At 37.0% G+C, this 22,380-nt stretch overlaps 1 protein-coding gene across 6 annotated transcripts in view; it reads left to right on the top strand.

Annotated features, from left to right (window-relative positions):
* The window catches only part of ZNF385B (zinc finger protein 385B), a 312,338-nt gene that overhangs the window by 5,273 nt on the left and 284,685 nt on the right, over window positions 1–22,380 (top strand). Inside the window, exon 1 of one of the 6 annotated variants that reach the window (XM_049712588.1) lies at window positions 16,555–16,901. The exons of the other annotated variants lie outside the window; for them this stretch is intronic. Coding sequence (XP_049568545.1) covers window positions 16,877–16,901 — 25 coding nt within the window. The 5' untranslated portion in view covers window positions 16,555–16,876. Of the gene's footprint in view, window positions 1–16,554; window positions 16,902–22,380 lie in introns of those variants that run through there. 6 annotated transcript variants of the gene reach the window in all.

The raw sequence follows: 22,380 nt of genomic DNA, 5'->3' as shown, positions 1-22,380 counted from the left end.
ACAAACTGTATCAGTAAGAGTTCTCCAGAGAAACAGAAGCAATATGTATATATATATACACACACATACACACACACACACATACATACATATATATGTGTGTGTGTGTGGTGTATATATACATATATAATAAGAATATTTATTAAAGGAATTTGTTCATATGATCATGGAGACTGACAAGTCCTAAGATCTGCAGTCAGAAAGCTAGAGACCCAGGGGAGCTGATGGTGTAGTTTCAGTCTAAAGACTGGCAGGCTTGAGACCCAGGAAAAGCTGATGTTTCAGTTTAAGTTGGAAGGCAGGAAAAAATTGATAGCCCATGTCGAAGGCAGTTAGGCAGGAGGAATTCCCTCTTATTCAGGGGAAGGCCAGTCTTTTGTCCTATTCAGGCCTGCAACTGACTGGATGAGGCCCATCCATATTAGAGAGAGGAATTTGTTTTACTGAGTTTATAGATTCAGATGTGAAATTCAACATAAATCGCAGCAATATCGTTTTGAATCCGTCTTCTAGAGTAATGGAAATAAAAATAAACAAATGGGACCTAATGAAACTTAAATGCTTTTGCACAGCAAAGGAAATAGTAAACAAAATGAAGAGATAACCTACAGAATGGGTTGCAAACAATGGGCTTAATTTCCAAAATATATAAACAGCTCATACAGCTCAATATCAAAAAAACAAACAACCCAATCAAAAAATGGGCAGAAGACCTAAATAGACATTTCTCCAAAGAAAACATACAGACGGCCAACAGACACATGAAAAGATGCTTAACATCTCTAATTATTAGAGAAATGCAAATCAAAACTACAATGAAGGTATTATCTCACGCCAGTCAGAATGGCCATCATCAAAAAGTCTATAAATAATAAATGCTGGAGAGGGTGTGGAGAAAAAGGAACCCTCCTACACTGTTGGTGGGGATGTAAATTGGTGCAGCCACTATGGAAAACAGTATGGATGTTCCTTAAAAAAACTAAAAATAGGGCTACCATATGATCCTGCAATCCTCCTCATGGGCATATATCCGGAGAAAACCATAATTTGAAAAGATACATGCACCTCAATATTCATTGCAGCATTGTTTACAATAGCCAAGACATGGAAGCAACCTAAAAGTTTTACATATACAGCACATCGATATATATATATATATATATATATATATATATATATATATTCAGTTATATACATAACTGAATCACCATGCTGTATACCTGACACTTACATGATACTGTAAATCAACTATACTTCAATAAAAAATTTTTAAAAATTGTGTTCAGTACAGCCTTAATTTGAACGTAATTGATTCTTTAAAAATATTATATAGCCCCAATTTTCTTGTGTTTAAGTTCTCCAACATTTTGAAATACCTTTTCCTTTATTTTTTAGACAAAACAAAGTTTGGAGAACCACTTCCACATTTATTCATAATTCTAGGTCTTTCTGTAAGTTCCCAAAGAGAATCCATTGGACAGATCTTACTTTAATTCCATGTTCTTTTTGAATTTGGGGAATTTTTTTTTTTCTCAACTGCTCCCTATGTTCTCTTTTCTCTGCCTAATATTAAGGCAAATGTGGGCTTCTTAATGACCCCCAAAAGCTTATCAACTTTGTAGATTTGTGGGTAGTGTATTTTACTGAAGGTTTGAAATCGTGATGGAACTGTGTAGATATACCATTATTAAATCATTTTCATAAGAGTATATAACAGATCAATAAGAATTTATATAGTTATATATGCATACATATATGTGTGTGTATGTTCATTCTAAGGACACTCTTGTAATGAAAATTTCTCATTTGTTAACTTTTCCCAGCACATCTCCTAGGCCCTCCTTATTACCATGACTGTGATTTTCCTGTCATCCTGGTAAACACTGACTGTGCAGTGCTGCAAGGAAGTACATTCTGTCATGTAAGATTGTTCATATAATTCTTGTTCAAAATGTTTCAGTGTTCCTCATTTCTTTCAGAATAAAATCTACACACACATAAATGTGAAATTTATCCAAAAACAAACTCAGAGAAACACCCAGAATAGTGTTTGACCAAATATCTGGGCATCCTATGACCCAGTCAAGTTGATACGTAAAATTAATCCACACACAATCCTTTTCCTCATAAGTTTTATAAAACATATTTGATGATTGAAATGAAATTTAACCATATGATACTCAAGATAATAATGATTAAAAGTGGAAGTTAAAGGGACCTAAATGGAAGTAAGTTTTCTGTACTTCATTTGAAGTAGCTAAATGATGATACCAGTAGATTGCCATAAGTATATATATTGTAATACCCATATCAACCACTCTGAAAACTATAGAAAGCAATACAATCAAAGAGAATATAAATAAATCAAGATGGAGTCCTAAAAAATGTTCAGGTAACCCATGTGATGACAAGAAAAGAGAAACAGAGAAATGAGAACCAGAGGAAACAAATAGAAAATTGGCTCTTTGAAAAAGATAAATGAAATTTACAAGCCTCTAGTAAGACTGACAAAGATGAAAAAGAAAGAAGACACAGATGGAATAGATGATATTACTACAGAATTTGCAGCAATTAAAAGTATAATAGGGCTTCCCTGGTGGCGCAGTGGTTGAGAGTCCGCCTGCCGATGCAGGGGACCAGGGTTCGTGCCCCGGTCCGGGAAGATCCCACATGCCATGGAGCGGCTGGGCCTGTGAGCCATGGCCGCTGAGCCTGCGCGTCCGGAGCTTGTGCTCTGCAACGGGAGAGGCCACAACAGTGAGAGGCCCGTGTACCGCAAAAAAAAAAAAAAAAAAAAAAAAAATATATATATATATATATATAAAATAAGTAAATACTATAAAAAACTTATGTTCAGAAATTTGATAACTTAGAAAAATGAACCAGTTCTTCAGAAACCATAAACTACCAAATGCAACCAAGATAAAGCAATCTATAATGATCATACAAGTTGAATTCATAATTACAAAGCACCCCAAAAGAAATTTCTAGATCTACATGGTTTTACTGGAAAACTGTACCAAGCATTTAAAGAACATCAATTTTACACAATTTCTTTCAGAAAATAGAAGAGGAGGAAACACTTCCCAATTTATTTTATGAGGTCAGTGTTACCCAAAAGCAGACAAATAAAAAAAAGAAAACTACAGACTAATATCTCTCATGAACTTAGACTGAAAAATTCTCAACAAAATATCAACAAACTGAATCCACCAATGTGTAAAAATAATTATACACCATGATCAAGTGGGATTTATTCCAGATTTGCAAGACTGGTTCAACATTTGAAAACCAATAAATATAAAATACCGTGTCAACAGCTAAAGAAGAAAATCATATGATCATATCAGTTGTTGCCATAAAAGCATTTGAGAAAACCCAATACTCATTTTTGATAAAAACTCTCAGCAAGTTAGAAATGGAGGGGAATTGCCTCAATTTAATAAAGAACATCTACAAAACAGTCTATAGCTAACATCATTTTTAATGGTGAAAGACTGCTTTTCCCTGAGATCAAGAGCAAGGTAGTTTGTCCATTCTCACCTCTTTTATTCGACATAGTGCTGGAAATTGTAGGCACCATAATAAGGCAAGAATAAATAAATAAAAGGCATACAGATTGTAAAGGAAGAAATAAAATCTTTCTTTGCAGATGACATGATGGTCCATATATAAATCCCAAAGAATCTATGAAACTATACAGGATAGAGAACTCACAAAAACCAGTTGCATATCTTTATATATCACTAAAAGTGAACACATGGAAACTTAAACTTAAAAGCACAATATCATTTATAATCACCCCTCAAAAATGAAATACCTAGATACATACTGTAAAAAACATGTACAGAATCTGTATGCTGAAAATCACAAAATGTTAAGAAAAGAAATCAAAGAAGACATAAATGAATAGAGAGATATACCATATTCACGAATTGGAAAACTCAACATAGTTAAAATGTCAGTTAATTGTCATAGTTAAAATGTCAGTAAAATGTCATAGTTAAAATGTCAGTAAATTGATCTATAGGTTTCATGAGATTCCTTCAAAACCCTAGCAAGATTTATTATATACATAGACAAGCTTAATCTAAAATTATATAGAAAAACACAGGCCCTACAGCTAAAACAATCTTGACAAAGAAGAAATAAAGTAGGAAAAATCTCTACCCAATATCAAGGCTTACTATGTAGCTGAAGTAATCAAAGCTGTTGGGTTTTTTTTTTGTTTTTTCTTTAATTTTTTTTTTTTTTTTTTTTTTTTGCGGTAGGCGGGCCTCTCACTGTTGTGGCCTCTCCCGTTGCGGAGCACAGGCTTCAGATGCGCAGGCTCAGCGGCCATGGCTCACGGGCCCAGCCGCTCCGTGGCATGTGGGATCCTCCCGGACCGGGGCACGAACCCGTGTCCCCTGCATCAGCAGGCGGACTCTCAACCACTGAGCCACCAGGGAAGCCCAGGGTTTTGTTTTTTGTTTGTTTTTTTTTGTGGCGGTATAGACACATAGATCAATGGAAAAAACTACAGAATCCAGAACTGTAGATTCACACAAATATGCTCAGTTGACTCTTGACAATTCAAAATCAATTCAGTGAAAGAAAAATAGTCTTTTCAACAAATGGTGCTGGAGCAATTGCACATCTATAAACAAAACAATAGCAAAAATAAAAACAACCCTCCCCGCCAAAAAAATACTTTGACCTAAATTTTATACCATATACAAAAATTAACCAAACTGGATCATGTATTTAAATGTAAAACATAAAAATATAAAACTTTTAGGGAAAAAATGGAAGAAAATCTCTGGGACCTAGGGCTAGGCAAAGAGTTCTGACTTGACACCAAAAGCATGATCCATAAAAGGAAAACTGATAAATTAGACTTCATTCAAAATTAAGAACTTTTGCTTTGTAAAATACCATGGGAAAAGAATGAAAATATAAGCTACAGATGGTAGAAAATATTTACAAACCACATATCAAACAAAGGATCTAGAGTACATAAAGAACTATCAAAACTCAACAGTAAAAAAAAAAAAAAAACAAACAATCCAATTAGAAAATGGGCAAAAGATAGGAAGAAAAACTTCACTGAAGAGAATGTACAGATGAGAAATAAGTGCATGAAACTATGTTCAGCATCATTAGTCATCAGGGAAATGCAAAATAAAACCACAATGAGGTTTTACAATATACCTGTCAGAATGGCTAAAAGAAGAAATAGTGACAACACTAAACATGACAAGGCTGAAGAGTAAATGGATCACTCGTACATTACTAATGGAAATGTAACATGGTACAGCCCCTTCTAGAAAACAGTTTAGAGGTTTCTTGTAAGACAAAACATGAAATCACCATTCGACCCAGAAATTGTACTCTTGGGAATGTATTCCAGAGAAATGAAAATATATGTTCTCACAAAAACCTGTATATGAATTTCATAGCAGCATTATTTGTAATAGCCAAAAACTATGAACAACTCTATGTTAGTTTTCTGAGGCTGCTATAACAAATTAACACAAACTTGGCAGCCTAAAACAATAGAAATTCATCCTCTTTAAGTTCTGGGGTCTATAAGTCTGAAATTTACAGGGCCATACTCCCTCCATGGGCAATACATAGGGAGAATCCATTTCTTGTCTCTTGCATCTTCTGCTGGCTGCCCGGGCATCCCTGGGCTGGTGGCTGCATCAATTCAATCTCTGCCTCTGTCTTCACATCACTTTCTCTTCTGTGTGTCTGTGTCTTCTTTTCTGTCTGTTTCAAACCTCCCTCTGCTTTTCTCTTATAAGGATACTTGCAGTTAGATTTAGGGACCCCTGGATAATGCAAGATTATCTCTTCATCTCAAAATTCTTAACTCAATCACATCTGTAAAGATCCTTTTTCCAAATAAGGTAACATTCAAAGGTTCCAGGATTTGACCTGCATATTTTTGGGGGGTGAATTGTTAACATGTGGTACATCCATACCATGGAATAGTACTCCATAATAAAAAGGAAAGAACTATTGATACTCGCAACAACTTGGATGAATCTCTACGGAATTATGCTAAGTGAAAAAAATCAATCCCACAAAGTTACATACTGTGAGTCCATTTGTACAACATTTTTGAAATGACAAAATTTTAGAAATGGAGGAAAGATTAGTGGTTCTTGGGGGTTAAGACTGGGGACAGGTGTCAGGAGGGAAGTGAGTGTGATTATAAAAGGTCAACATGAGGGATTCTGTGGTGGTGGATTCACGACCCACACAGGTGACAAACATACACATACACACGCACACATACACATGAATACAAGTAAAACTGGGGAAATCTGCATAGGATTGGTAGATTGTATCCATGTCAACATCCTGGTTGTGATACTATCTTATAATTTTACAAAATGTTACCATCAGTGGAAGATGGACAAAGTGTTCAATGGAACTCCCTGTATTATTTCATACAACTGCATGTGAATCTCTAATTATCTCAATAAAAATTTCGGTTAAAAATTCATAGTAAAGGTACCACCTAAAACACCTGTATTCTGGTAGCATTATCAGATGTGATAATGAACACAAATTTGGGGGTTTTCCTTTTTAAAAATTATCAAGTGCCTACAGAGATTAGAAAAATACAATCTCTTAAGTGTCGAGAGAGGACAGATATATAAATAAATGAATGACAATGATATGCTAAGAACAATGATGATCTACATATAAAGTAAATGTGGCACAGAGAAAGGGATGGTCAACTTTATGAAGATCAGAGAAGGCTTCCTAGAGGAGGTGATATTTGCAGTGAATTTTAAAAAATGAGTTTCAAGTTATTCAAGGAAAAGCAACATTCCAGGTAGAGGGGACAGCAATGTAAATGCATGTTGGGATAAACTAGAAATAGTTTATTCTTATTGGAATGAGTATGAGTGGGGGCAAAGGAGGAACATTTGGCAAACTATAAAGAAAGGAGCTGGAAGAGGGAGAAGAGTCATCCTTGTCTCATGGGATCAGAGGCATAGGAAAAACACAGCTGCTCAAACACACATGTAAAAAAAAATCAGCGACAGCTGTGATTCAGAGCACTCCTGAGTTCTCTTTATATCCTACTCTGGTTTTCATCAACCAGAAGCCTCCCCAACAAGTCCAGACATCCTAGCTTAGGTACCGTTTGCCCAGGTTACCTCCCAATTGCACAGAGATTACTTTCCATAACCCACACACAGCTTCCCAATTCCGGACAAAATGGACCACATTCATTTTCTCTCTAGAGTGGCTAGTGACCCTCATCCTGCCCTCTGCTGTCAAAGGCTGAGACCTATTCTTTATCCTGAGTGCCCATCGCTATAATATTTCTCCACCATCCCTATTCCAATCACCATTCTCATTCTCTGAGATGGATCTGAACTTAAGAAATTTAGAGAAATTGGATGCATTAATGACTGATAATTTAACCCAGTGGTTCTCAAAATTTGGCGTGCATCAGAATCACCTGGAGGGTGGGTTGAAATGCAAAGTGCTGGGCTCCATTTTCATAGTTTCTGATTCAGTAGTTTCTGATTCAGTAGGGGGTGAAGCCTGAGAAGTTGCATTTCTAACAAGTTCCCAGATGATGTGGAAGCTCCTGGTCCAAAAATCACACTTTGACAACACTAACCGAACAGAGGAGGATTTATACCCAGAAAAGGAGCTTCTTTATTTATTTTAGCATCAAGATTTTTTTTTTAATTAATTAATTTTATTTATTTTTGGCTGCATTGGGTCTTTGTTGCTGTGCGTGGGCTTTCTCTGGTTGCAGTGAGCGGGGGCTACTCTTCATTGCAGTGTGTGGGCTTCTTATCGCGGTGGCTTCTCTTGTTGTGGAGCACGGGCTCTAGACGCATGGGCTTCAGTAGTTGCAGCACACAGGCTCAGCAGTTGTGGCTCATGGGCTTAGTTGCTCCACGGCATGGGGGATCTTCCCGGACCAGGGCTCGAACCCGTGTCCCCTGCATTGGCAGGTGGATTCTTAACCACTGCACCACCAGGGAAGTCCCAGGAGCTTCTTACTTTAAATAAATTTGTAATTGGGAAATGGTCAGGGAAGGGAAAGGTGACCTCATGCTCCTGTCTTCCTCTGGGGCATCCACTGACCCATGGAAAAAGAGGGATGATGTCATGGAAATAGAATGATATAGCCACCCAGCCCCATCAACCAATCCCCACCCCTCCTGAGAGCTTTCTAAGCAACTCTGCACCTCCTGCAGTATCATAAAAACAGTGAAGGTAGACTGAAAGGCTGTGGTTATGTGAGTGAATGTGGCCTTACCTTGTGCCAGGCATGGCGCTGTGGAGGTTATCTCATTTGAAGCCTCTCAACAGATTTGTGAGGAAGGTATTATTATTATAATGGACAATGTGAATGAGGAATAAAGAGGTTAGGTAGTAGCCGAAAGAGGCAAGGCTAGGATTTGGAACATGGCAGCCTAGTTCTGCAGCCTGATTCCTCACCATGGTGTTATTGCCTCCCATCTATAGACATCAGCTGGGAGGGACAGAATTTGCCTGGTGTGTGCTTATAGGTTACTTCTGCACAGAGAATGTACCTGATGTGCACGTTGAATCAGAAAACCGGGGCCTTCAGTTCTCTCTGGCTGTAGCATGTTTATGTGGTAAGTCTGGCTTTTACTGTTCAGAGGACTTCCCCACATCTCATTCAGTGATACATGATTCTCCCCCTTCCAATCAGAAGCAGGTACATCACCAGATAAAGTAATAAACGTTAACTTGACATTTTGTTCTCCTTGTGTCCTTAGGAAAGGTATGCATCTGTCATGGAGAATCAAACTGCCCCAAGGATTATAGGGGGGAGGACTGATTTTATTCTGGGCCTTTAAGGATCCATATTTTCTCAGAATGGCAAGGGATTCTCTCTTAAGGGGTGACCTGTGATCCTGCCTTTGGCAATGGATGGTACATGTGAGATCAGGCCAAGAGCATGGAGGTTCTGTTGAATTGTGGCAAGAGAGACACATCTGCACTTGATCTGAGGTGCACCAGAGATAGAGGTTATCATGAAAAGATTGAAATAATGGCTTTAGGTCTCAAAATTCAACAGGACATGTATGACTATCCTCACATTATAGATAAAGACACCAAGAGTAAGAGATTTGGAGCCCTTTCCTAAGGCCACACAAAAGAATTCAAAGTCTGAGATCCATCTCTCTCTATATTACCTCTCATAATTTTTTTACAACAGATTCTTCACAAAGTAAAAATGAAAAGAATTCAGGATTTTTTCCTTATTTTCAGTGTTTGATTTTTTCCATTTGTATACTAAAATGCCCACTTTCTCTCCCACCTTCAATTTATTCCAAATTTCTAATCTCATTTAAAGTTAATCTTTTAAGATTAAACAGGAGTTAATCAAGCAAAGAGAGTGGAGAAAAGTGATTCAAAGGGAGTAAAGGGAATGTTTAAAATCTTAAATTGAGAAAAAGCTTGACATGTCTAAAGAGCTGAGACGTGCCTGAAACTGAGTGAGAGGATTAGAAAGACCAGAGAATTTGCGAAGGTTGGCAGAAGCCTTTAGACACTTTTTTTTTTACATTTTTAAATTTGAATCATGATTCTGTGGGTCAGAGACTGAGGCTGGTGTCAGCTAGGTGGTTCTCGTCCGGGACTCACTGGAGGTCAGTCACGCAGCTGCAGGCAGCTGGCACCTCATCTGGGTTGGATGGTCTCAGGTGGCCTCATGCACACAGCATCTAACAGTTGATGCTGGCTGCAGGCTGGGTCATTCTCGCCAGTAGACTCTCCTGCTGGACAAGGTTAGATAGGCTTCAATCACACATGGGTCACAGAGCAGCATGGCTGGACAGCAAGAGCAGAAGCTGCAGCCACTGTGTTGTTTTGGTCAGAGCTGGTCACAAGACCACGACAAATTCAACTGGTAGAAAAATAGACTCTGCCTCTTGGTGTGAGACGTGGCATCTTTCATTTGGCCTTAGGGATTCTGAACTGAATTTGAGTAAGTTGAGGACACTGTGGGGACAGAGGGGAGAAAGTAAGGATGGGTTTTGCAACAGGAAGTGGACGTAATGGTTTGGAGGTGGGAATGGAGGGCAAGATCTGAAAATGGGTTGTCAGCTGGAGCATTTTATACTGTGTAATTTTCTTTGCTGCCATATTCTGTGCTTCTCTTTGATGCCTCCAGGATCTTCAGCTGGTTTTTTCCCCTTCCTTTCTAATGTTCTCTAATTCTCATTCCAATTTTACATTCAAGAAACAGCTTCTAGGGTCAGGGCATTGTGATAGGTATTAAGACTATTAAAAATGTATGTGGGTTATTAAAATACATAAGCCAGATTTCTTACGCTGCGTCTCATATATATTTAAAATGTAAAATTTATCCTCAAAAGCATTTTCTCAGACATTTTTGAACTTTGGAAATTAAGCTTGAAACTGCAACACTATAGATCTACCACAAGATGGTGCCACAGGTATACTGAAAATAAGATACTCGCCTTATTCCTAATCCCACCACATTTGCTGGAATTTATTAATGAGTATGGAAAGCAAAGAAATACAAAGAGGCGAGAATGTGTGTGGGCAGGAACATGTTCATTTGACAGACTTTTTTTGAGCATCTTCTATGCCTTAGGTAGAATATATAGGGGAGGTATCAGGGTGTTTGTGTGTATGTGTGAGAGAGAGGGAGAGGGAGAGAGAGAGAGAGAGGAGAGAGGGGGAGAGAGAGGAGAGAGGGAGAGGGAGAGAGGGAGAGAGAGAGGAGAGAAGAAAGAGGGAAAGGAGAGAGGAGAGAGGGAGGGAGGGAGAGAGAGAGAGAGAGGAGAGAGGAGAGAGGGAGAGAGAGAGAGGGGGGAGAGAGAGAGAGAGAGGAGAGAGAGAGGGAGAGGGAGAGGGAGAAGGAGAGAGAAAGAGAGAGAGAGGAGAGAGGGAGAGAGAGAGAGAGAGGGAGAGAGAGAGAGGAAGGGGTAGGGGAGATTTTTCTCCAGTTTTCAGGAATTAAACATACAACTTAAATACCTTAATGTTTCCCCTTGTCTGGAAAAACTTATAGTCCATTTTAAGAGATATTAAATACAAACACAAAGGGTTAATGATGCAAACTTAAGTTTGTGTGATAGATGCAGAGATAGGGCTAGAATTCATCAATATAATATCTTTTACTTTTGCTGTAGAAACATATGGTTTAAAATACTTTCTTTTGCTTCATTTCTGTTGAGTCAGTGTGCCACTTATAACTTAACCAAGAAATCTTTTGCAAACTATAAGGACCATGGTGAAAGTATAACAAATCATCGTTATGTCAGTGAGTATCAGTGAGTTTCTACCAGTAAGTGCACTAGGTAGATAAAGCATTTCAGTGTGGAGGCAGGTGGGTTAGGTTATTTACAATGCACTTATTTCCCTAGACCTCTTATAAGTCCATAAAAATCTTTTCATGGAAGAATTAGTATGTAGCTCATTTATTAGATAGAGCCCATAGAACTGCCTATAGTTTTCCAAGAAGACTCAGAGGGGAAAAGGTCTTGTTCAAAATATACCAAATGAGATCATTGAAAATAGAGCATTTGATTTCCTTGGTATAATCCCAGATCCTTTTGAGAGAACACAGGAATTACCTCTTGGAATAATTCAGACCCAATGATGACACAGTAGAAGGAATATATATCTACTTTTCCAACTCTTTGTCTTATCCAGTATTGATCACTGTAAGTTTCTAAGCATTTTGCAAAATCCTAATTTTATTCTTCTAAACAAGAATAGAGTTAGTGCCCCTTATCTGTCCTCCCCAGGTAAATTCAACTGAGATTTATATTGCAGGGCTTATTGAGGTTGAAATTCCTTATGAATGAGAAAGAATACAGCAATATGGAAATAGGATGAAGCCTCAAGTTATAACTCCAACCCTCCAAAATGCTTTGAGATAGAGCCTAGCCATTATGGATGGTGTCAGAAATCTAGAACTACCCCTAAGGTCACCTGAAAAAGTCCTTATAGAACAGCTCTGTATTCTGTACATGTGGTTTAAAAGCGTTAAAGAAGGGTGTTGATTATATAAGCCCAGAGCTCTAAGGAATTGATATATAAAGGAGTTTGAATGGAACTTTTTCAGAAACAAAGAATTAAAAGGAGTGCCTGGCCCTATTTTAGTGAAGAGCAGATAGTCTTTTGCTTTAAGAATACTTCGGACTATGAACTTTTACATGTATCGTATTTATTAACAGACAAATGTTATGTTACATCAAGTCTTGGTTTTTAGCTCTTAAACATTTAAGATTTTAAAATTTAAGATTTAAAAATTTAAAGACAATCATGATAAGTGTTTGGGTGGCTGAGTGATTTGAATCATCAAAGGCACACTTAAAATATAGGTGTCTTAGAATAGAAGCGTTACCTATTTTAAGCTTATCTAAGGGAGAAAGGCTTTCAGTAGCTGGCTCAACAGAAACTTAACATTATTGAGTTCAGATTCTCACCGTGGGATGAGTGTGTTGTCACTGATTGACCACCTTTTTTCATACAGGAGTTCTACTTTCATACTCGGCAGCATCCCAGCCATGGAGGTTGCTGGGCATTGTTCCAAGTTAGGCATCAACAGTGTTACAACTGACCACGGGATGGGTGTTCATCCTTGGCACTTACGGTTTTTCTGGATCTGGTTCTTAGGCAAAGCTGCGAAACATGTTTGCTTTTGTCCCGATCACATGAGGAGTTTGGAGGAACTGGGTGGTCTGGTTATTGTATTTTTTTAGGGGCTGAGTATGATGGCATTTGCATCACGTTGGCCCACTTCATTTCAAGAGGCTGCCTCTGGTGAGCCTTCCTTGCAACTCAGAGATCTTGGCCTGCAGATTCTGGAAGTTTATCTTTTCTTATGTGGACATGATGTAAAAGGTATAAAGAGATGTTAATTTTATTCCCGGGGAGTTCCTGACTCTAGATAATCAGTTACTTTTAGAAGTTGCAAGAATTTCATCAAACCACCAGGGCACTATTTTGGTTGCTAAAGAAAAAGTTCACCAGATTATGTTGTACTGTCAAATGAATAAATGCACTTTCCTTCTTCACATGGAATGTGACTTTGTGATCATATGCTATGAACTAACATTAGAGCCACGTATTCCGTTCTTCTTTGTACAGCGAATAGGAAGACCATTGTTCTCACAAACACCCCTAGGACTCCTCCTCACTGCAAGTCTGGGTCCCAAAAGGCACTCAAGAAATGCTCTTATTTGGGGGGAGCATACCTACAGTTTTTAAATTTCTTTAATGAAAGTTGTATATATTTAAGGTGTTCAACATGATGATTGGATATACATTTACATAGTGAAATGATTACCCCAGTCAAGCTAATTAATATATCCATCTCCTCATATAATCACTTCTTTTGTGTGTGGTGATTGAAATCTACTTTCTTAGCAAATTTCTGGTACATTTGACCCTCGAACAACATAGGTCTGAACTGCACGAGTCCACTTACACACAGGTTCTTTTCAATAGTAAATATTACAGTACTAGACAATCTGTTGTTGGTTGGGTCTGCGGATACAGAGGAACTGTAGATATGATGAGCCTCGGATATAGATGAGCTGCAGATAAGGAGGACCGACTATAACTTATATTTGGATTTTCCACTGTGCGGAGGGTCAGCGCCCCAACCCTGGCATTGGTCAAGGGTCAGTTGTATTCAGTACTGTATTATTAACTCTAGTCATCATATTGTATGTTAGATCTCTAGACTTATCCTTCCTACGTAACTGCAACTTTTTATTTTTTGAGAAGATCTCTTAGAAGATGTGAATATTCTGTAGGTCTGAAGTCTTAAGTCCAGTATCAGTACTTTTCTGTGTTAATGCTCTTCAATATACTTCATATAAAAAAGTATTTATTTGGGAAATATAGGAAAACTCCAGGTAAATACAACATAATAGTCATGTGTCTTAAGAATATATTTTTAAAATGGGTTTTAATGTTATTCAGTTTGAATATTGATGGTAAATCGTATCACTTTCTTTTTCTATAAGTGATTTTAAAGAACTCATACACCAAATAGTATATAAAAAAAAATATGGACCTTTACTTCAAAAGGTGAAGCTTATTTTTTTTCCTTTGTTTCTGACATTCTCACATGTGATGTTTAAAAACCATTGTGGATGTTTTGCTTTGGGATACAATGAGAAGAGGGTGAGATAACCCAATGTTTTATGCCTCATTCTGAAGACACATTTTTCTTTTAAAATATCCTTTTGAAAATTATAAAGTAGGTTGCTAAAAGAAATATTTATGTCAAGTGCCTTTCACATTCCTGGGTATAAAGTAGGTAATCAGTGAGTGGTTGATATTTTCATCATTATGTTTTGCTATGTCTTGACACAATAATTCTGGATGCCTTCTTCTTACCTTCCATTGTCACGCCCTAGTTTTGTCATCTTGCATTATAGCTGCATCTCTGCTGTACTTTGTGTCTCAGTTTTAATAGCACCTTCTTGTGGTTTTTCTGCCTATCCTGTTAAAGCAATGCTCATCTCCAGATCTCTTGCCAAGCCAGAGAACACTTGCCAAGGTAAGGTATTATTTTCCAATCCATAACCTTACAACAGTTTAGGTAAACATTTCTGCAGGTCTATAGTCTCTTACCTGTAATTTCCAAAATCCAAGAAGCTCTGAAAATCAGAAGGTTTTGTAATTTATATTGATGGCAAAACCTGACGTGAACTGATGTGTGTGAGGTTAATAATAGTCTTTATCCCATCTAGTCTGAATATGCACGTATTTTGCTGCAGAACTGTTAATATGTCTGATTATAGGCTTTTGCCCTAGACTTTACTTGAGGCATTATATAATTCACAGTATACGCAGAGTATTATCTTTCTAAAATCTGAAAGCATGTGAATTCTGAAATGCATCTGGCACTAGGGGTTTTAGATAAGGGATTAAGGACCTATAATCAAATATTATAGTTTCATTTTAAAGTTTTATCTTATTACTAGGAAGCTGCATGTATAATAATAATGAGAGTTTTAGGCACACAATCTCTCACAGACTATTTTCTCAGACAAGAAAAGTACAGAAAAAGAGAGAGAGAAGACATGGAGCAATTTCTGAATGAGTGATACCAATGCCATTTCTCAAAATGCATTCAAATTGTTTCCTAGGAGCTTCCTGAGACACTAAATGAATGGAATTCAGGCAGCAAAAGTAACCACAAAGGTTGAGTACATTCTCCTATGACGTGACACACACACACACACACACACACACACACACACGCTTGTGTGCATCTCCACTCATATATGTCTATAACTATCTTCAAGGAAGGGAATCCAACTAGTGTCCTGTAAGGAGTCAGTTCCACACTGAGGGACATCAGGAGAATACCCACAGGAGTGCCATGTTTAATGTTGCTCCAAAATGCTGTGTTATGTAAATGTGTTGTGGCATAGTTCTTATTTTTACACAGATGTTTTAGATTGTAGATACTACTAAATGTATCTACACCTAAGAGCTACTAGTATTACTAAAACTGTACACAGTCATTTATAGAAGATCCTCAAATCAGGAATTGTATTTATTGGATCCTGATTAGCTCTGCCTCAGAGTCTCAGTGAGAACCTAAAACCTAAAACCTAAAAAAAAATATGAGTAGAACCTTAAATATGTGCTTTGTCAATGCTGCCTACTAGGAATTTCTCCCAGTTATTTTTGTGATTTTTTGATAAATGTTTTATGTCCCTGTTGCTTTGCACTTTTCATGCACATGTCGAAGCTCTATATTTTGTGATCTCAAATCATTGCTGCTACTTCCTGGGATTTAGCTACCTTGTGCCTTTTTAAGACATCTCAACTGGCTCATGAATCTTATATTTTAGTATAAAAGAGGAAGGATGGTGAAAGGTAAAGGTATAAATTTGGGGGTGGCTGGGGTAGGGGTGTATGGATTTATTGAGCTGTAGATTTTTTAAAAAATACTAAGCAGTGAAAGACTATGTGGTTAAAAATATTCTCTACCTTGTCCGTCTATTTTCTTGTTACACAAAATAAATACATTTAAATTTTTATTATTTAGGAATTCATCTTAGAGTAAAATTGATAGTATTTTGCCCTGGTGCTAGCATAGCCCTGCACATTTTTACTATCATTATTATTTTAATTTAGGGACAGGCGCTCACGGGTTAACAGATGTTTAACTTGCTCTTTAATGGACATCTGTGTCAAATATATGGAATTTTTTTGTTACAATTGTAATAGCCTCTAGTGATTTCATTTGTCTATAGAAAAGTCCCAGGGACCTATAGCTATTTTGGTTTTTGTAGCTTTTTTGATAGGTCCTTATAACATAGACTACTGATTTCTTCTCTGTATTCTGCTCATTGTTGAAAAGCCAGAGCTATTTTTAACATTTACACAATTTCAATAGACGATTCTTCATTCCACAAGGTTTGGTGCTAAATCTGTGGAGCCTTTCATAATCATATCCTTCTTGTGGTTTGCTTGAATTTGATCACAGTGGCTGATTTCATGCATTGATAATGAAGGCTTAGGTTGCCTGTTTCTCGGCGTAAATCCACCTCAGACTTGTAGGTTGACAGTGCTTCTGGTTTCAGCACGCATGGAGATATAGAATTGAAATTGCTCTGCTTTCTTTACAAATGACTCAGAGTGTGCTTGTCCTTCCCTAAAATGTTGCCAGCGTGTAAAGGATTTTCAATGAGCAGTGCAACAAGCCAGCATCTGGGAAGGTTTGGAGCTGCACTGACATAGCGTGGTACTGTCACACAGATAATAGGGCTGGAGCCAAGTCTCCGTAGCCCCGTGCATTACACTGGTCACATCCTGGAAGTTTTGTTTATCCAACTTGGTTGCTTTTGAAGCCGGTGAAAGCCCTGCCAGGATGTGGAGTGGACTTCCTAGCAGAGGTGAGCATTTTTATTCTAAAACTTGGACGCCGGGATCTGGGGTGTCAGGAGCAGATTCTTTCGAATGCTGTGTTGAATCCTGTGGAGTTATCAATTGTGTTTATCGTGTTGTACTGACAGATCTGAAGGGGCAACAGTGAAGAGCAAAATCTATGATTCTTTAATTTTGGGGGGAAGTAACTCCTTAAATTGATGTAATAACATTCTTTTCATTCTGTGCTAGCTGTGTGCCGAGGACATCTTACCAGTAGGTGACTTCCTTTGCATTTTAAACATTCAGAACAAGTCAGTGATATTATGATATTTGCTATCATTACTAAAAGTAGGCAGTTAGCAGTGTTATTATGTGCTTCAGGTATATAAAAAAGGCTGTGAACTAAATGTACTTTGTAGAATCTCTGATGTGAAAAATATATAGCAGGAAACAACTGATGTTTATGAGATAAGAAAGTAAGTGAAATAGATTACATATTGGAGTTGATACCTTGTTAAGCTTGACATTATTAATAATTAAAAGTTATGACCTGTCATGCACTGGACAGCCTACAGTAATTGATTTCCAGAGATGGTATCCTAAACGAGAGGAGGATAAAATTAGAAGCATTTCTTCATACGGCATGTTTTAATTAGATGTGACGTTTAAATGTAGTAGATTTTATCATTTAAATGTAAATAAAATACTGACACTCATCTGGGGAGTTAAACGACTACATCATCATGCCCAGACAGGTCTGATGTGGCTTTATAAGCATAGAGTATTTGAAAGCCAGCCTGATAAGGGCAGACTCAAAGTTAGCTTCCAAGTAGATGGAGTCCTCTTGCTTAGGCTCCTCTAAACTCTAATTCCTACGTGATGAGAAGCTGTTTCTAAAGAAGAAAGGACTGTGAGAGTTATGATGTATTCGATAACAGTATGCTTATTAAGTGCCTGTTTGGTATGTTAGGTCTGCAGAGAAGTCTATTTTTATTTGATTGGAAGCTAGCGTGGCACATGGGGTATGTATATATATGTGTGTGCAGTGTGTGTGTGCGTATGTGTGTATATGTGTTTTCTTGCTAAATTTATTTGAGGCAGCTGTTTTATAGCTTTCAGCTCTAAAGTTATAGATAAGTGTGTATTTGTTTGACAGAAGATTCGAGAACCCCGCTTACTGCCAGTACATGTAAAGCTTGGCTAAGCAGACGCATCAGGAGCAAACCATTTGCGTTCGCCAATCTGTCTCAGCAAGTCCCAGGGCCACTATCTTGCTAGAAGCCACTGTGTGCTTTTGAAAGCATGAAATTAGTTTTATACTAAGCACATGGTTTCTCATTTAGCAGCTCTTTTTATGGTAATGGTCAATTTATGGTTCACTACCATGATTTCGGTGTTCTGTCAAAGCTGATAGCTTCTGCTAAGGTGTCTCTATGAGATAAATTTTTAAAAAGCAGACGGAGGGGGAGGACCTAATTAGACCCTCAAGAAGAGACTCTTAGCTCCAACCCAGTCTACCTTCCTGAATGCACTGTCGTTTCTCTAAAGTTCCTTTATGCTGTTTGATCCAGGACCAACAGATTTAAAGTTGCTAACATTTACCACTTTGGATCTTACTTGACATCTGACATCAAAATAACTGTGTTCCAAAATGTAAAGTATTTGTTCATCTTTTTGCAATGCATTTGTAGAAAACCACTCTATTAGTGCTGACCATATTGTGTCATTCATCATTAGGCTTATCTGCTTGTTTGTTAATGCATCCTAGAGCACGGTGGGAGAGAGTGTAAGGCTTTTATATATTGTATAGTTGATATAAAGCACCCATACTTCATTATACATATATGTGCTATGAGGAAGTTTAGTTAAGGAATAAAATTAAATAGTCTGAAGATACATTAAAACATTTAAAAAATGTCTCCTTTCGTACAACTGCCTCATCTTGAAAAGTAAAAGTTCTCAAATGCTAAAATTATAGAAATATTAAAAATAGTTTTTGTTTCCACAGTGATAATAGATGAAATGTATATGCAAATGTGGTGAGAATGTTTTACTTAGCCTTCTCTTTCCATCAGAAAATAACCCTTGTTGAAAGTTTTGCCAGTCATAATGCATTTTGAAGTAGAGGTGATCAAAATTAACTCCCAAGACATTTAATGAAATATTTATTCTTATGTTTATTCTTTGCATGGCGGAAATAAATGTATACATGTAGATTAGGGAGCACGTTGAAATGGTACTATTATACTTTCTCTTTCATATGGCTTTGACGGGGGAACTGAAAACACTTCTGAAATCTTGAATTTCATGATTTTTTTTCTTGTTAATCCTTGGATCGTCGCCTAGGTTAAGCAATTTTGCATGATTAAGGATTCAAGATAAAATGTTGTTTATTGAAATGCAGGGATATATTATGTGCCATTATAATTAGAAGATTTTCTGTTTTTAGATGAAGCATAATTTTAAACAACTTATTTTTCTTCTGTCCCTTTGGGAATGTCATGTCACAAGTCATCATCAGTTGGTTAGGGGTATTTCATTTTAGATTTTGACTTACAAATAAGTATCTCATATTTCTTACTTCCCCAAAACCCATGAAACAAATTGGGTTTGTGAGTTGAGAATTAGAAGGTTAGAAGGGCATTGAGATGTTTTCTCTTTGAAATTCCTGATGATATAATGTGTTTAGTAAATGAAAACTTTAAAAAAGTTTTAGAATGTCAGAATTCTCTTAGAATAGTGAAACTTGTCATATTAAATAGATCATGGAAAATTCACTAGAGGAAATGAAGGATAATTTAGCATAGCTGCCTGAAGTCTTAGTAGCAATTTCTCTTTCACAAGAAGTAGGATTTAGAAAGTTTTCATGAGGATGTGAGATTCTCATGAATCTCAGTGATGTACCTGCATCTGTTCACTTTTATATCAAGAGATAACAATCTATAGTTTCCTTCAGCAGATTTTAAAAATGATTAGTTATGAAATAGAGCAGATATAGTAAGCCTGCTTTAGTTGAGAAACATGATTACAAAAATCAAAGTACTCTTCAAGTTCATTGAGCTTTCCCATTGCATGCATTCAGTAATTAGTTTGGACTATCTATATACTCTGTTGTTTATTTTGAGGTATGTTGCTGTGGTGATGAATACTTTTTAATATAAGTATGTCCCATTAAATATTTGGGACATTCTTTCACTAAAAATTATTTGTTGTTTAGCTGAAATTCAAATTTGAGTTAGTGTCCTGTATTTAATATGTGAACCCTACCTAGTTTCTATATAAGAAATTGAGTCTCGAATTATTACCTAGAAAATCGGGTCTACCAAAGCTAAAATGGAGGCTTCACTTTTCTGTAAAAGCAGTCGATTTTTACTGTTCGAGTTTATGCCAGGAAACTCCTATGATAAGAATGTTTCCATTTGAGAAACTTAAAATGGTATAAGAAATAGGATTGATAGAGCAGAAATCATGAGTAAGGATATGAGAGCCTCCTCGTAATTACTGAGATAAAATAATAAAGGCAGCACATTAAATAATAGCTGTCAGTAACATTTTAAATAAATCATGAGAATTGTACAATTAATTTCCGATCGTTACCACCCCTTGCCAACTAGAACATTTTCAGGATTTTTCTCCCTCAGTAGGTTTGAGATGCTTATAAATTAATTTGGTTTTGTTGTAGTTAAGATGCATAATGAGAAGTCCCTCCCTCAATGCTGCCTCCCCGCTCCATCTGGATTTTATTCAATATTCATTACCCTTTTGATTTTAGGACTCATGTCTTTTGACTGCCATTTCCTAGGTTTCTCAGGGAGGCAGAGTAACTTGCAAACTTGACTTAGAAGGACGCTTGGATTATTCAGTGTAACACAGTGTAACACAGCTGAGTAAAGCAGAATGGAGATTACATTTATTGTGGACCTACTATATACCTCATAAAGAATCAAAATATTTATAGACAGGTCTTTATTGAATTCTTATTAAAACTTTATAATATATTAACATAATACCCATAATACCCATACAGATGCTAAGCTATTTATCAAAAACCCTGTTCCCAGCCCAGAGTTACTCTATCTTGTCTCTGAATGTCTCTCTTACACAGGAGAATAAAGGCTCATCTTCCTTCATCTCACCTAATGTTATCTTGTAAAATTCTCTTCGCTCACTTAGCGAAGCTCCATTACCTTTCTTCTCTCTTTTCACTTCTTAATACCTCCCTCCCCGCCACCACTGTTTTTGTAAATATCCCCAACAGGAGTGACTAGACATCAGTATATAATCTGATTCTCAAAATGAGAGAAAACATGTAGAACTGAGTCACATATACTGTAACAGAATTTTGTGTTAGGCTGCCTTGCAGATGATTAGTCAGCAGGGTAGAGGTAATGTTTGGAGTAATTTCTTCAAGATACCCTTTTTGTACCCAGTCTAAAATGCCACCTCAGTTCTCCCTGTGTCAGTCACGTGACATGTCAGACCAGGAAACCTATTTTGAGCCCAAACGGATCAGTTGAGTGTGAGAGCAGTTAACCCAAGTTTTGGAAATGGGTTAACTCTGCTAGCCCAATAAAGAACTGTTTAGTAAATCATATCTTCTTTCAGTTAAATGGTAACTCCCTTGCCCCCATGATCTAGTTAATTTCTCAATGTCTGTTGTCCTAGGACAAACGACAATTTACTTCCAGTTTTTTCATGTGTATTCATGGTATACCGCTACTTCAATCTGATTATTTTGGATCTCAGAAGATATACTTTTTTGCTTCCCATCATCAATCTGTTTTCTATTTTTGCCTAGTCATAAATGTTACTGTATTATGCATTACTTCTAATTGTTTCAAATAATATTGTTGGCCTATTTCTGGTATCTAAATTGTACTCTGGGAAAAGATTCTGATTCCTCCTTACCTTAAATATCACTCTAGTCTCCATATCAACTCCAATGTCCTCCTACTTATATCAGTCCTATCTGTCTGCGTGGTCTGTTTGTTATGGCAAAATACCAATGTGAATCCATAATCTAACTTTCTTCACTAAATATCTTCAAAAAACATTTTTTTCTTTGAAATTGTTCTCATTTTTAGAAGAGGCACTGGTGGGTGAGTAAAAGTTGCTAGTAGTTTGACAGACTCCAATTCCCTTAATTTCCTAAAGGGTGATATTATTCAATAGCTATATTTTCTTTGCAAATGGCAATTGAGTAATAAATAGATGCCTCCCGCAGGGAATGACTATTCTGTCAGAGTGAGGAGACTTCTGTCTTATTCCATCCAGGGAGTCTGCAACGCCACTGGGGCATTTAGCTGAACATGTTTTTGCTGACATTTCAAAATTGGTGTGTGAATTTCACTTGGAGATCTATGGTAATTCTAGTTCTATTTTTTTTCTCTGATTCATTCTTTGGTAGTGTTGATTTTTTAGAATATGATAGAGGAAGTGGCTTTATATCCAGAAACCTTCTGTTTCTTCCAGGAAGTCAAGGTGGTATTTCTTTACTCAAGTTTT

Source organism: Orcinus orca, chromosome 7 (genome assembly GCF_937001465.1).
Source record: "Orcinus orca chromosome 7, mOrcOrc1.1, whole genome shotgun sequence".
NCBI classification, from domain to species: domain Eukaryota; kingdom Metazoa; phylum Chordata; class Mammalia; order Artiodactyla; family Delphinidae; genus Orcinus; species Orcinus orca.
This window is presented reverse-complemented; position numbering and strand designations above follow the sequence as displayed.